Genomic DNA, 16,473 nt, shown 5'->3' with positions numbered 1-16,473 from the left:
TGCTTCAGTAATTTGCAGTGCAGGGCTGAACAACGTTTAGGTTTCAGCCTTGGCACAGTGGTAGCACTCTCGCCGCCAAGTCAGAAGGTTGGGAGTTCAAGGCCCACTCCAGTAACTTGAGGGCAGTTGCTGAGGGAGCACTGCACTGTCAAAGGTGCCGTCTTTCAGATGAGAAGCTAAACCGAGGCCCCGTTTTCCCCCTCAGTTTATCATAAACGATCCCATGGCACTATTCTAGGGAGAGCAAGGGGTTCCATTGTTGTACTACCAATAAACGTCACTGTAATGTATTTGCTTAAGAATTCATAGCAACACATTACTGTTAAGAACTAATTGGTTTATTAAAAAAGGTTTAACAATCACACTACACATTACCAGTTCATCCATTAGGCTCACCACTGCATACCTCATCGTGGATGACCTATACCCAACTGACTGGGGTTTTAGTGAGTCTTGTGAAAATCATGTGACTAGCTAAGCCACTCACAATGCAACAGCTCCACAAACCTGTGAGCATCATCACGGGTGCATACATTACAGTCACTAATACAGATAATCTGGTCATTTATCTCATTACTGTGTGACAATTGGCTATGGCATTTTCCTACATTACACCAGTTTAAAACAAAAAAGTACTTCATTGGCTGTGCAGCAATTTGGTATGTCCTAAGGTTATGAAATACTCTATATAAATGAAAATTATTCTATTGTACTTGCAATCCATGTTGATAGTTTAATTTTTAATCTAAATCAGTTGCTTTAGGGTATTCTGATTCATGATAAGAATCCAATTAAAATACTGAAGCATTTCCAACCATCCTCAGCCAGAAATGCAGACTGGAGGGTTCTCTGCTTTCTTTCAGCTCTCCACCATCAAACAACAACTTGATATTTATATAGTGCCTTTAACATAGTGAAACATCCCAAGGCGCTTCACGAGTATTATGAGAGACAAATTTGACACCAACCCATATAAGGAGAAACTAGGACAGGTGACCAAAAGCTTGGTCAAAGAAGTAGGTTTTAAGGAGCGTTTTAAAGGAGGATAGAGAGGAGTGGTTTAGGCAGGGAATTCGAGCTTGAGGCCTAGGCAACGAAAGGCAGGGCCACCAATGGTTGAGCGATTATAATCGGGGATGCTCAAGAAGGCAGAATTAGAGGAGCGCAGACATCTCTGGGAGGGGTTGTGGGCTGAAGGACTTCGGACTTCTCAATATTTAATTGGAGAAAGTTTCTGCTCATCCAGAGCTGGATGTTGGACAAACAGTCTGACAATTTAGAGACCTTAGAGGGGTCGAAAGAAGTGGTAATGGGGTAGCGCTGGGTGTCATCAGCATACATGTGGAAACTGACGCTGTGTTTTCAGATGATGTCGTCAAAGAGCAAAGATGACTAATTTCAGCCAATTTGATTCACTCCATGTGATATTCAGAAACGACTGAGTGCAGTGGGCACAGCAAAGGCTGCAGGCCCCGACAGCATCCTGGATGTTGTGCTAAAGACCCGTGCTACAGAACTAGCCATACCTCCACCCAAGCTGTTCCAGTACAGCTGCAACACTGGCATAGGAACAGCAGTAGGCCAGTTAGCTCCTCAAGCCTGTTCCGTCAATTAGATCATGGCTGATCTGTACTCGACTCGACTTAACCACCTTTGTTCCATATCCCTTGACATCCATACCTCATCACAGCCTTGGTCTAAACATGGACACAGGTTTAATTTAAGACAAGAGGTGAGACTGACTGACTTTTTACATCAAGGCAGCATTCAATCACGTGTGGCACCAAGGAGCTCTGGTAAAACTGAAATCAATCGGAGAAATTGTTCCAGTGGTTGGAGTCATACCTCGCACAAAGGGAAGATGGTTGAGGTAGTTGGAGGCCAATCATCTCCGCCCCATTCAGTTACAACTGCAAGAGTCTCGGGGCAGTGTCCTAGCCCCCACTACCTTCAGCTACTTCATCAATCTCTATCTTCCCCCCACCCCCCTCCGCCGCCATCATAAGGTCAGAAGTGGAGCTATTCACTGATGATTGCAATGTTCAGCTCTATTTGTAATTCCTCATATAATGAAGCAGTCCATTCCCATATCCAACAAGACCTGGGCAACATCAAGGCTTGGACTGATAAGTGACAATTAAAACTTGCGCCAAACAAGTGCCAAGCAATGATCATCTCCAACAAGAGAGTGCCTAACCACCTCCCTTTGCCATTCAGTGGCATTACCATTGTCAGGTCCCCCACAATCAACATCCTGGGGACCAGAAACTCAACTGGCACATAAATGCTGTGGCTACTGGAGCATGTCTGAGTTCTGGCTATTCTGCTGTGAGTAGCTCACCTCCTGACTCCCCAAAACCTCTCCACCACCTGAAATGCAGGAGTGCAGTGGAATACACTCCATTGCCTGGATGTGTGCCACTGCAACAACCCTCATGTAGCTCGGCACCATCCAGGACAAAGCCGTCTGCTTGATTGGCACCATGTCCACTAGCCTAGACCTCTACCACCGATTTACCATGGCTACAATGTGTACTATCTACAGGCTGAACTGCAACAACTTGCCATGGTTTCTTCAGTACCACTTCCTAATCCTACGACCTCCACCACATAGAAGCAAAAGGGCAGCACCTCCAATTCGCGCATCATTTTGACTTGGACATATATCGCCGTTCCTTCGTTGTTGCTGGATCAAAATCCTAGATTGAAGATTAAAAATATGCATTGATTATTGCAAGAAAACAAGCTCATGTGCCATTTATTATGCCTTTGCAGATTCATAACAGTCGTGGTGACTTCCTGCTCCGTGCAACATTAGAAAACCTACTGACAGCAGACCAAATAGGGCGGTGGTGGATTGTGGGGTCTTCATGGAGTGGCGCTCCCATGATTGACCAAGCGAGTACTAAGCTGCAGCAAAAAATTGTTGTTGGAGAGGTAAGCATATCAGTTGCCATTGTGAGGGTGAAGTCAATTAATATTATTTTGCTTTGTTGATTCCCCCGTTTTATACCAGTGTGGCTTAGGTTACCTTAACCCTGTATAAACAAGCATTTGAGTTAATTCCAGCATTTGTTTTGCATCTTTACTTAATGAAATGATACTTCCGTGTGTCAGTAGGATTCCTATCCGTTGAGCAAAACAAAGTAATCTACTTTGACATTCTGCATATTGAAAAATGTTCCTGCTTTCAAAAGAATCGCAGAGGTTTTGGTTCAAAGGGAGTTAACACTTCAGTGTGCGCAGCTTCCCCCATTGGAGTGTTTTATTGTAGTCTCATTTCTCACATTCCATATCTTCCATGTTTGGCTATTTCCTTCTTAAATTTTGTTGAATCTGTTCCAATAGCCATTTGTGGAAAAGCAATCCATATTATAACAATTTCTATGAAATATTTCTAACCTTCTCAATACTTTTAGTACTAATCCTGAGTTTATCCCTTTTTGCTGATGCATTGACTGTCTCAAACACTTGTAATTTGAACATTTTTACTAATTTTCATAATTTAAAAGCCCATTAAGAATTTTACCAATTAGTGTATATTCCCATAAGAACATAAGAAATAGGAGCAGGAGTAGGCCATTTGGCCCCTCGAGCCTCCTCCGCCATTCAATAAGATCATGGCTGATCTGATCTTGGCTTCAACTTCACTTCCCTGCCCACTTCCCATAACCCTTTACTCCCTTATCATCCTCTGTTCTTTTCCCCAAAATGTACTCTGCATTTAGCTATTTTTGCCTTATCTCTGTCCACTCCCCTGTGGCCTCCTGTATTGTTTGTCAACGTTTTCTATTCATTCTCTCATGTCCCCAAAGTTGGTGCCTTCAGCAATTATTAATGTAATTTCCTCTATGCCTGTGTCGTATATGAAGGTAAACAGTGGACCTAACATGGATTCCTGGGGCACAACATTAGATGCATCTTGCCAATCCAACATTAATTTACTCCCACTCTGTCTTCTGTCTTTTAGCCTTTCCACAATTCATGCTATCATGTCACCATTAATACCACAGGCCTTTTAAAAGCCCAAACATACCACATTTCTCTGCACTCCTTTTGTCTTTGATGACGTGGTCTTTTTTCATAGTCTATGTCTTTCTAATTGCTTCTCTTCTGTTCTTCTGATAATTATTTAGGTGTTTTTCTATGTTACAAACGTTAACTTTATTATATACTTCCTTCTGAAATTTTACTTTTGACCATACCTCCTTATTCATCCATGAAACTAGTAATTTAAGCAGCCTTTTTATTCATAGTTCATAATTATCAGTCTGAGCCTTGCTGTACTTAAATATACTGATTACATAGGATGTCCAGCACAGAAACAGGCCATTTGACATGTCAGCGTTTATGCTCTGCTCAAGCCTCCTCCCGTCTTTCCTCATCTAACTCTATCTATTATGATGACTTTCATTAGAAAAGAACAATGCTTCATGGATTGTTCAGATTTTATTTTACATTAATGGTTCGGAATTAACAAACAATAAAAATTTTTCCAAGGGCACATGAACAGAGATATTCATAGTAATTAGGTTTGCCATTACATTAAAGGAAAAAAAACTGAATCAAGAATAAAGATATTGGACTGGAAAACAGACGAAAATGGGCAAATGACCATAAAAGAAAATATTGTGTGTGTTAAAATAAATACTCCCTGGAATGAGCCTTCCCTAACCTGCCTTGATGACTATCAATGCAAGCTTAAATAAAGGTAAAGAAACCATAATAAAACATTAAATATATGCAGTCTTTCAATTAAAAAAAATATAACTGGCACACATAGCAACCAGTGGATTGGTGAAACTAATAATGTTGGAGAGAGCCAACTATAGGGTAAGTCAAGAGTTACTTGAAAGACTATTATCTTCTAATTGAAGAGCTAAAAAGCTATGATAGTTCAGAAAAGACTCATTACCAATGCTCATCAATTGACTTGCCCTATAATTATAAAATTGTTAATTAACATCACAATAGTAAGATTATAGCCCCCTCAAAACTGGTTTGAAGCGTTTCTGATTCTAAATAAGTTTACCAAAGGAACATACAAAATAAAAACAGGTAACGTTAGTTAATTACTATAGCCCTTAACTGCAGTCAATATTTCTGCATTGTTGACAGAGTACTATTTGTTACATTTTAGGTAAGTAGGAAAATGATGGAGCTTGCACGAAAACAAAGGATGAATACAGACATACGGAAGAACATTTTCTGTGTCATGATGACCAGTGAGGATTATTTGGATGCTTTTGAAAAACTTATAAGGTCAATATCTGACTTTTGCTTTGCTGAATTAAAAAATGCCTTTGATACAACTTGAATGATGAATGTTAGACTAATATAGTATAGTGAGGTGATACTGTGAAATTGGTTGATTTGGCAACACTCTCTCACCTCAGAGTCATAAAGTTCAAGCCCCTCCACAGGACTGGAGTGCATAATCTAGGCTGGCACTTCAGTGCTTTACTGAGGTGTGTGCTGCATTGTTGGAGGTGCCATTTTTCAGATGAGACGTTAAACCAACTGCATGTATGTTTATATCTGATGCCACTATTCCAGGAACAGTAGAGGAGTTTTCTGGGTAACCTGGCCAATATTTGTTCCTCAGCAAAACAGATTAACTGATAATTTCCTGTTATGGCTCTTGCTGTATATAATTTAAGTGCAACATTTATCTAAATAACAACTGACTAGATTTGAAAAATAATTTATTTAGTTATGAAGCACTTTGGGATGTTCTGACACTCCATAAGAACATAAGAAATAGGAGCAGGAGTAGGCCATTTGGCCCCTCGAGCCTGCTCTGCCATTCAATAAGATTATGGCCTCAACTCCACTTCCCTACCCACTTCACAGAACCCTTGACTCCCTTATCATTCAAAAATCTGTCTATCTCCACCTTAAATATATTCAAAGACCCAGCCTCCACATCTCTCTGGGGTAGAGAATTCCAAAGATTCACGACCCTTTGAGAGAAGAAATTCCTCCTCATTTCTGTTTTAAATGCATTTCTGTTCCAGCACTTATTGGAAACAAAGTTGGAACCTTCATGCCATTGCCATATTCCCTATTACAGGAGTATGTGTCTCATGTAGCACTCAAGCTCTGACAATCTGTCCCTCAAGGTCCAGACAACTCAGTCTTAAATCCTAAATCAAGACATCAAGGTTTGTTGATGTTATATGTTTGCAATATATGCAAAATAATGGTAACATTGAAAGAAAAAAGAAAGACTTACATTTATAATCACACCTTTCACGGCCACCGGACATCTCAAAGCATTTTGCAGCCAATTAAATACTTTTGAAGTGTGCTCACTGTTATAATGTGAGAAACACGGCAGCCAATTTGTGCACAGCAAACTCCCTCAAACAGCAATGTGATAATGACCAAATAAGGTGTTTTTGTTATGTTGTTTGAGGGATAAATATTGGCCAGGCCGCCGGGGATAACTCCCTGCAGTTAGAGGGCAGACGGGGCCTCGGTTTAACGTCTCATCCAAAAGAAGGCACATCTGACAGTGCAGCACTCCCTCAGTACTGCATTGGAGTGTCAGCCTAGATTTTTGTACTCAAGTCCGTGGAGTGGGACTTCTGACCCAGAGGCGAGTGTGCTACCCACTAAGCCACAGCTGACACTAAAGTTTTATATGTTGTGCCAGAAGCTCCAAAACCAAACACTTGGACACCCCTGTCGAAGCACTTCATATCAGATCATATTTTATCAAATGGTTTCAACTCCAAATTTATTGGTCTGAAGGGCAATTACTATTTATAGCTCAGAAATGTTTTATTAAACTATTTTAGCATACAATGCTTTTAATACAAATTGGCGGGATGTGACTAGTGGTGCCCGCAGGGATCTGTACTGGGGCCTCAGCTTTTCACTATATAAATGATTTAGATGAATGAATAGAGAGCAGTATATCCAAGTTTGCTGATGACACCAAGTTAGGTGACATGGTAAATAATATAGATGGGAGCTGAAAGTTGCAAAGGAACATTGACTAAGTGAGTGGGGAAGTATGAGGCCATCCACTTTGGACCTAAGAAAGATAAATCATTATTTTATAAATGGTGAGAAACTAGGAATGATGGAGGTGCAGAGAGATTTAGGGGTCCAAATACAAAAATCACTAAATGTTAGTGGACAGGTATAAAAAATAATTTTAGAAGCTAATGAACTGTTGGCTTTTATCTCAAGTCGGCTGGAATACAATGAGGTGGAAGTAAACTTGCAGTTATATAAAGCTCTGGTTAGATCTTATTTAGAATACTGCATTCCGATCTGGGCATTGCATCTGAGGAAGGATTTATTGGCCTTGGAGGGTGCGCAGTGCAGATTCACCAGAATGATACCAGGGCTAAAAGGGTTGAATTATGAGTACAAGTTGCATAAGTTTGTATTCCTTTGAGTATAGAAGATTGAGGTGTTAATTGACGTATTTGTTGATTAAAGGAGTTATAGCGTCAGTAGAGAAACGATTTCCTCTGGTGGGGGAATCCAGAACAAGGGAGCACACTAAAATCAGAGCTAGGCCGTTCAGTCATGATGTCAGGAAGCACTTTTTTACACAAAGTGTATTGGAAATTTGGAACTCTCTCCCCAAAAAGTTGTTGAGATTGGGGGCCAGTTGAAAATTTCAAAACTGAGACTGATAGATTTTTGTTAGGCAAGAGCATAATGGGTTCTGGAACTTAAGGCAGGTAGAGGAAGTTTTGATGCAAATTAGCCGTGATCTAATTGAATGGTGGAACAGTTTCGAGGGACTGAATGGCCTACACGTGTTCCTATGTACATTTCAAAAGTAATGAATTCGCTGTGAAACGCTTTGCAACATCCTGAGGTTATAATAGGCACTTTATAAATGAATGTTCTTGCCTTCTTTCCTCTTCGCTGTTTTGGAGGTGAATGGTGACTGACCTGAAAATCCTATAGATTTGGTTTATGTATTAAATTCAAGGATCTGTCTATCTGGATATACTACACATTTCAACAGAGTTGCACGGCTTGAGAGAACAAGTGGAACATTGGGTTCCACGTGGTGCTTTCTCTACTGGAACCTGCGTTCAAATTTAGCTCAGCCTGACGGACTGAAAGTTTTACTCAATTGGCTATAAAGAACAATTTTTCAGTTTCTCGCCAATAGCATACTTTCAACCCAAGTTAGATTGTCATTTATTGCTGAATAATGGCAAAAGCTTCAACTGATGCAATAGAGGATAGTCTTCAGTTGGGATTGAGGCATGTTGTGGACCTTTTTTTCTGCATCAGGTTGATTCTACATCTAATCTTGAAGTCCTGGTGTTAACAATGAGCATCAAAAAGTATTACATTCTCCAGCACTGGGATGCCTCTCCTTGAATGAGCACAAAAATAAGTTTACCTAAAAACATACTTTTTAAAAACTGCAACTGTAATTAAGTTAACGGTATTTAAAATAACTTCACAATATTATAACTATTCTCTGGACTGCACATTCATCCTTTATTATTACAGACTTGGGCTAAAAGATCAGCAGGAAAGGGAGATTATTCATGTCCTTGTTCATTGTTGCCTGCAAGAAAAGACATTTAATCCTTTCTATGCCTTCCTCGTGGAAAAGTTCTGTGAATATGAAAGAAGATTTCAGGTAATGCTGGTTTTACAATGCTCTGAATGTTCTAAATTTTATGGAATTTTAATTCTTTTAAATCTTTTTACCAGCAGCATTTGTGAAATTAAAAAAATATAATGTACCAAAATTATACATTTTTTGAATCTTCTATTTAAACACTGGAGAGTTTGCACTTCTGTTTGGCAAAGTCGTTTGTGTTCATAATTCTGGAAACAAGGGCCCAGAAATTCCACGGGCCAGCAATCCCAGCACTTGTGCTGTGAACAGACCGCTGGTAATTTTCACTGCTTGCCCAAGAAAGTAGGCAGGGTTGGTGAGGTCACCTGATTTACATGAAGGTGGTGAGTGCCTGTGCCACTAATCTTTGAAGTCATCTATCCCAAGGATGCCAACAGTGCTATAAAGTGCTCAGTTCAGGTGGTGGTAGGTACGCCCACCTCCGAGCAAAAGATTGTTCCTTTGGCCTAAAGGGGGCCAAAAATAATCCTGTGCCCTGAGAATTTTAGTCCCAAAGAGTTTTAATTGTGCTATCACATTGGGGTTTGAAAAAGATATGGAATTACAATGTCTGGCTAATCAGTGAGCGAGAAAGGGGAGGTCTATGCTAGAGGTAGGTTGTTAAAGTTTAATCTTCAGCAGCCAGTGAATGCAACCATCAGAATAAGAGACTCTTATTTTCTTGGCTTCTAGCTCAGTAAGTCCTAGCTACCTTACTATTCCAGAAATACTATCAGATTCCCTTAATATTCAAGAGAATGCAATCTTGAAATTTGATGATACAAAAGTGGATGTTTGGCAAACAGAAAGTAGGACTGGAAAAGACTTCAGGAAGGCATTGACAAGTTAACAGAATCGGCAGACAGGTGGGAGTACTGCTTAATGTGGATACGTGTGAAATAATACATTCTGGGAGGCAAAACCAGTAATGGAAGTATACACTCAATAGAAAGATGCCAAATGGTGTGTATGAACTGAGATCTAGGGGTTCAATCCCTGAAAGTGTGAAGTAGATAAAGCCACAAAAAAAAGCCAACAGCAACAAAAAATTAGTTGGTACAAAACACTAGTTAGGTCACAGTTAAAATGCTGTAAAGCCATAGACAGTGTATAACGTACATTCACTTGGGTGATGCTAGGAATGAGGATTGACTTGAGATACAATGACTTCCACTGAAGCAGAGGTTTTAAAATTGTGAATATTTTTTTTACTCATTCATGGGATGTGGGCATCATTGCCAAGACCAGCATTTATTGCCCATTCCTAATGGCCCTTGAGAAGGTGGTGGTGAGCCACTGCCTTAAATCGCTGCAGTCCTTGTGGTGAAGGTACTTCCACAGTGCTGTTGGGTACGGAGTTTCAGGATTTTGACGCAGCGATGATGAAAGAGCGGCAATATAGTTTCAAGTCAAGATGGTGTGTGACTTGGAGGGGACCTTATGATGGAGGGAAGGTAATTGATGAAGCAGCTGAAGATGGTTGGGCCTAGGACACTGCCCAAAGGAACTCCTGCAGCGATGCCCTGGGATGAGATTATTGGCCTCCAGCAACCATAAACATCTTGCTTTGTGCTAGATATGACCCTAGCCAGTGGAGAATATTCCCCCTGATTCGCAGTGACTTCAATTTTATTAGGACTCTTTGATACCACACTCGGTCAAATGCAGCCTTGATGTCAAGGACAGTCACTCTCACATCACCTCTGGAATTCAGCTCTTTTGTCCATATTTAGAAGAGCCGAATGATTCCTGGTGGAACCCAAACTGAGCATCAGTGAGCAGGTTATTGGTGAGTAAGTGCCGCTTGATATTAGCGGATTGCTTCTATTCATTCAGCTATACAAGTTTACAAGTGAATTAGAATGCACTTACCTGACAAGTTTCTTCCGCTGAAGACAAACATGACTGCATGCAATATTTGTTTTATCCCTGTGAGCATTATGTCTGTGCTTAAAGCTGGCCTTGAGAGGTAAATGCTTACATGTCAACAGTTTGAGAGATGTCAGCAAAAAAAAACCCTTCCATTATAATGCAGGTTACATTATTTACTGCAATTAAATTGCTTTTTATCTCTGTTTAGCATATCAAGATATTGGCACTTTGTGGAGTTGTAAAAGATGCCATTTAACATTTCCACTAATAATTTAAGCTGATGGATTTTTTGTGATGTGATGTTGATTTTAAAATGAATTGACTGAAAGGCTTTTGTAATCCTAACAATGTAATAATGTATTTAAGATTGTTCAGTTAAGAGGTAATAGTTGTGGAGTAAATAGCTTCACATTTTTTCATTGGCCCAGATTTTGCAGTCAGCGGTGAAGTGACGGCGCTCGCCGCTGACCTCGATGAAAGCTGCCCACAAAGTTCTAGCAATCTCTGTGGCGTGGATTTCACCTTCCTCGACGTTAATTTAAATCTGACATCAAGTCTAGGGGATCACCAGAGTCCAGCAACGGTGATGTCATCAAGCTGGCTATACAGCCAATCACATTGAAGAATTCTCACAGACAGTAAACCAGGAAGTATAATGCATTGATTATCCTTCACTTTTTAATCATTTTACAGAGAGCAAAATAAAGATTGGGACATACACATGGGTTAACAGTAGAAGCTGAAATATCATAAACAAACTTTAATATATATATACATATATTAAAAACCATGCCATTTTTATCATAATGGAAAAATTTGACATTCCACAAATATAAAATTGGTTTTTCAGGGCCAGAACAGTTGATCAGTCGTAGTTATGACTCAGTACACCATTAAAAAAAGTTACACCTCATTCAACAAGGCTTAACTTTTTCGGGGGTTTTTAACACCAATATTAGAGCGTAAAAGCTGAAGTTCTCATCAGTTCAGTGATTTCAATAGATTGCTGTCTGTGGGGTGTTCAACAATGGCCCCGTGGAGGAGCAGGGAATGACTCTCAACAACTTCTGGATTTCTGCATTTAACTGCGCATGTGCAGATGCTTTCATAGTTGTAATGACGATGAACACTGACGGTTTCGCCATCATTACAACCGCAAATTTCAGGCAAATGTATATAGGTACAATAAGTACCAAAATATATTGGTTAGATTTCAAAGGCACCAGAGACCAAAGATGTAAAAAAAAATATAATTTGAGTCATTTTGAGTGAAGAACTAACTTTTACCAGTGCTCTCCTGACTCCGCCCTGACTCCACCAGAACTTTTCTGTATTGTGGGAACACAAATACTCAATGGTCCTGGATTCAAATCTGGACTTGTTTTTTATTTGCATCAACAACAACAACTTGTATTTACATAGAGCCTTTAATGTAGTAAAACTTCCCAAGGTGCTTCACAGGAGTATTATGACAAAAATTTTGACAACGAGCCACGTAAGGAGAGATTAGGGCAGGCTGGTCAAAGAGGTAAGTTTTAAGGAGCACCTTAAAGGAGGAAAGAGAGGCGGGGAGGTTTAGGCAGGGAATTCCAGAGCTTAGGACCGAGGCAACAGAAAGCACGGCCACCAATGGTTGAGCGATTATAATCACGGCAGAATTAGATGAGCGCAGATATCTCAGGCCGGGGTGGGGGGGGAATTGAAAATGAGGATGAGAATTTTGAAATTGAGGTGTTGCTTACCTGGGAGCCAATGTAGATCAGTGAGCACAGGGGTGATGGGTGGACAGGACTTTGTGCAAGTTAGGACACGGGCAGCCGAGTTTTGAATCACCTCAAATTTACATAGGTTAGAATGTGGGAGGCCAGCCAGAAGTGCATTGGAATAGTCCAGTCTAGAGGTAACAAAGGCATGGATGAAGGTTTGAGCAGCGGATGAGCTGAGGCAAGGGTGGAGACAGGCGATGTTATGGAGGTGGAAATAGGTAGTCTTAGTTATGCTGCGGATATGTGGTCAGCAGCTCATTTCGGGGTCACATATGACACCAAGGTTGTGAACAGTGTGGTTCAGCCTCTGACAGATGTTAGGGAGAGGGATGGAGCTAGGGAACGAAGTTTGTGGCGGGGACCGAAAACAATAGCTTCAGTCTTCCCAATATTTAATTGGAGAAAATGTCTGCTCATCCAGAATTGGATGTTGGACAAGCAGTCTGACAATTTAGAGACTGTGGAAGCGTCTAGTGAGGTATAGCTGGGTGCCATCAGCAAACATGTGGAAACTGATGCTGTGTTTTCGGATGATGTCATAAAGGGGCAACATGTAGATGAGAAATAGGAGAGGGCCAAGAATAGATCCTTGGAGGGCATCAGAGGAAACGATGCAGGAACAGGAAGAGAAGCCATTGCAGGTGATTCTCTGGCTAAGAATGAAACCAGGCGAGTGCAGTCCCACCCAGCTGGACGATGGTGGAGAGGTGTTGGAGAAGGGTGGAGTGGTCAACCATATCAAAGGCAGCAGAAAAGCCAAGGAGGAAGAGTAGGGATAATTTACCTTTGTCATTTGTGATTTTGATGAGAGCCGTTTCAGTATTGTGACAAGGGCAGATACCTGATCGGCGGGATTCAAACATGAAGTTGCGGGAAAGATGGGCACGGATTTGGGAGGCGACAACATGTTCAAGGACTTCGAAGAGGAAATGGAGATTGACATAATCAAAAGATGTCACCAGAGTTGATGCATGCAAACCTTTAGATGACTTTATATGGATATTTTCACCTTCAGTGGCCTACTCCAAAAACTCTTTACTATTTTGACAGCCTGGAAATTCTGGAATGGTGGGGGACATAATGAATAACAAAAGCTTGGATAGCAACAATTCAGCTCCTTTACATTGAAACCTGTGTTAAATAGTATGTTGGTCATTTATTTTAATTTTTAATACAAATTTGATAACATAATTTGCTATAGAATGCACTCTAACCTGCTCAAATTAAAGTGGGAGAGTTTGTTTTGCTTAACGGACTAAAACTATTCAGTCAGAGAACTGTTCTCCAATTTTGCTGACCTATAAAGGTATTTAGGTTCATCAAGCGTTTGTAGAAATGTCTCAGATTTCTGTTTATGATCCTTCAACCCTAAATAGATGACATTCCAATTCAGCATGTGGGATCGCTTCCGAGAATTGAAGAGCATGGCCAATGTGGCAACCACAAACTTGGTTCATCTCCTTGTTCACCTTCTCAACAGGAAAGGGGTGTCTCTGTCCATCTTTAAGGTGAGTGCATTCTGAATGTAGAATAATTACTCTTGTACAAGATATTCAGATCAGATCTGTCAGCTTCCTTATTACACAATGCATTATTTCGGATCCGAATGTTATTGGGTCACTGAGGTATGTTATTGAATCCTTGCTAGCTGTATACAACATTGAATGCAGGAAAAAAATATTGCTATATTTTCCAACAGAATGCCTTCCTGGTGAGTTCCTTACATAAAACTTTTATATCTCGCCTTGTTACCTGGTAATCTGCTGTAAAAGAACATTTTAATGCAAATCAGGCATATTTTTCTTCCTGTAAAAGTACAAATCAAGTTTACACAGAAGTGAGAGAGCAAATGATGGTGACTTATCATAGTGTCAAGTGTAAATAGAATTTTCTTATCAGGAATCTGAGCGAGGAAAAAAGTGAATCATCTAATGTGTGCGAGAGGATAATCAGGAAGTCTTTATTTCACAAGTAAATCATAAAACCACTAGAGATGTAGCAGGATGCCAGATTGCTTGAGCTGATGACATTCGCATCTGAGTGACTAATGTCTCATTTATACTGTTGAGCCACCCAGTTGGAAAGCTTCTCAAAGCATGTGAATTTTTGTAACAGGAAAATAAATATGGTTGATGTGGCAAAAAAAATAGGACAAGCTAATACTAGCCTCTCTCTCTCTACTAGCCACGGAAGTCACAGTCTTCCGTGGGGTTGCTATGATGGCTTAATTATTTTATTGGTCAGCTGCATCCCAAATATAAAAATAGTCCCTTGAAAAACTCATTTGCATTGCTCCAAAGAGCACTGCTGTATAAATCACTTCAGCAGCAGGAGGTCACCACACCATTCTGCAAATGTTCTATCTCTTCACATTCCCCTCCCCAAAATCCAAAGACATGTTCCTTCCTGTGCCAAGCACCAGGCTGCACTCATTTCCTCCTTGACCATACCTTTCACAGTAACTGCCTGTCCCAGGCCAGGTCTATACCCCTCTTCAGCTCCATCACTGAACTGCAACAAAATCATTATGTAGCCTTATCTGTCATTTATAATGGAAATATTTGGTATAAATTGCTGAGTGAAATCCAGTGCAACTTGAGCCAGGATCCCTGGGCATTAACGATACCACAAATATTGGCTGTGCTCAGAACAGCTGGTGGTAATGGGCCTTCCACGGGAAATGATTTTAAAATTGAAAAAATTGCAACAGAATCCATTTATCAGTGGCTGGTGTTATCTGTCGCATATATTGGAGGATAGTAACAATTATTATAGGATGTTTTCTTACAAAAAGGCACTATATAAATCAATGTTAACATTTTTAAAGAGATACAATTTCCACATTTTGAACATGTACTGTGTGTAGCCAGACAAAGAAGCAATTAAAATTTAAGCACTTGAAAAACATGAGTCTCCAATTTTCTAGATATCTTGTATAGCCCAGTTTTGATTGAAAATTCACATTCTCAAGCTGGTAAGTGCATAGAGCTTGCACTACTCATCCATTGCTGTATCAAGTCCCATTCACCCATCACTCCTGTGCTCGCTGGCCTACATTGGCTCCTAGTCCGGCAACGCCATGCTTTCAGATGCCTAATCCCGAAGCTCTGGAATTCCCTCACTAAACCTCTCTATCTCTCAGTGTCTGTCTCTCTCTCTCTTTCCTCCTTTAAGACACTCATTAAAACCTACCTCTTTGACCAAGTCTGTCCAAATATCTGCTTAAGTGGCTCAGTGTCAAATTTTGTTTGCTAACGCTCCTGTGAAGTGCCTTAGGACATTTTCCTGCATTAAAGGCACTATATAAATACAAGTTGTTGTTATCTGTATTATCTAGTGAATAAGTCATCGCATATTATGTAAAGTAATAAATGCAATGAATTTCTAGAATGTATTTGGGACCATTATCTATATGTTTTAGAACCAACAAGGGTTCAGGCCATATTGGATTTAATAAATACTACTACTTCGTATTTGTGAATTGCTGATATAAATGTAGAGCAACAATGTAATTTTACATTTAGGTGGTTAAGTCAGATAATTGCACAGGGGTGTATTGCTGTGACACCTCCTTCGTATTTGTGTTGTTATATGTTCCATAGTCTGTTCTGGATGACCACAGTCGCACACTGGAAAATTTTTAATTCTCCATTTGTGCATCAAATACCCGCATCTGCCATGGTTTTTGCAGATGTGGTTTAGAGTTGCCCATAAGCTTCGCGAAAGATCGAAGCCAGGGATATTCTGTGACTGGTCTTTCATAAGGTGTTTGTTTGTGACTTCTTGTGAACTCCATTTGGCTTTCCAAGCATCATCATGCTTGAATTCGCATTGTCAAAGATTAAGCTTGTGGGTCCAAAAAGGCTTGCATGACCAATGAGCCAAAATTAGTTAACAATGTGGTGGGAAAGGAGCTTCTTGCAAATAGCAACCATAATCTGATGGAATTTAATATTAGATTTGAGAGGGAGAATGGAGAGTCATAAACCAAGATTTGAAATTTTAAGTAAGCCAAACTTTGAGAAATAAATCGACTTCAGTAAACTGGGCTGAACTGTTAACAGGTAAACCTACAGACAAACAGTGGAAAGTATTTGATATGATACAAAGCCAGTATATAGAGCCAAAGACTCCACTAGTGTAGTTGAGCAACCATGGTCAACAAATCAGGGAAGAGACAGTATCAAGCCAGTAGAAAAGGCTTACACAAATGCAAGGAAGAGT

At 40.2% G+C, this 16,473-nt stretch overlaps 1 protein-coding gene across 1 annotated transcript in view; it reads left to right on the top strand.

Moving 5' to 3' along the window:
* Nucleotides 1-16,473, top strand: part of nom1 (nucleolar protein with MIF4G domain 1) — an 87,266-nt gene that overhangs the window by 67,469 nt on the left and 3,324 nt on the right. The window contains exons 7-10 of the mRNA XM_070881634.1: nucleotides 2,776-2,937; nucleotides 5,141-5,262; nucleotides 8,497-8,629; nucleotides 13,626-13,757. Coding sequence (XP_070737735.1) covers nucleotides 2,776-2,937; nucleotides 5,141-5,262; nucleotides 8,497-8,629; nucleotides 13,626-13,757 — 549 coding nt within the window. The remainder of the gene's footprint in view (nucleotides 1-2,775; nucleotides 2,938-5,140; nucleotides 5,263-8,496; nucleotides 8,630-13,625; nucleotides 13,758-16,473) is intronic.

The sequence above is a fragment of the Pristiophorus japonicus genome, chromosome 5 (genome assembly GCF_044704955.1).
Source record: "Pristiophorus japonicus isolate sPriJap1 chromosome 5, sPriJap1.hap1, whole genome shotgun sequence".
Taxonomy (NCBI): domain Eukaryota; kingdom Metazoa; phylum Chordata; class Chondrichthyes; family Pristiophoridae; genus Pristiophorus; species Pristiophorus japonicus.
The sequence above is the reverse complement of the archived record's forward strand: the minus strand, read 5'-3'. Positions and strand labels throughout refer to the sequence as shown.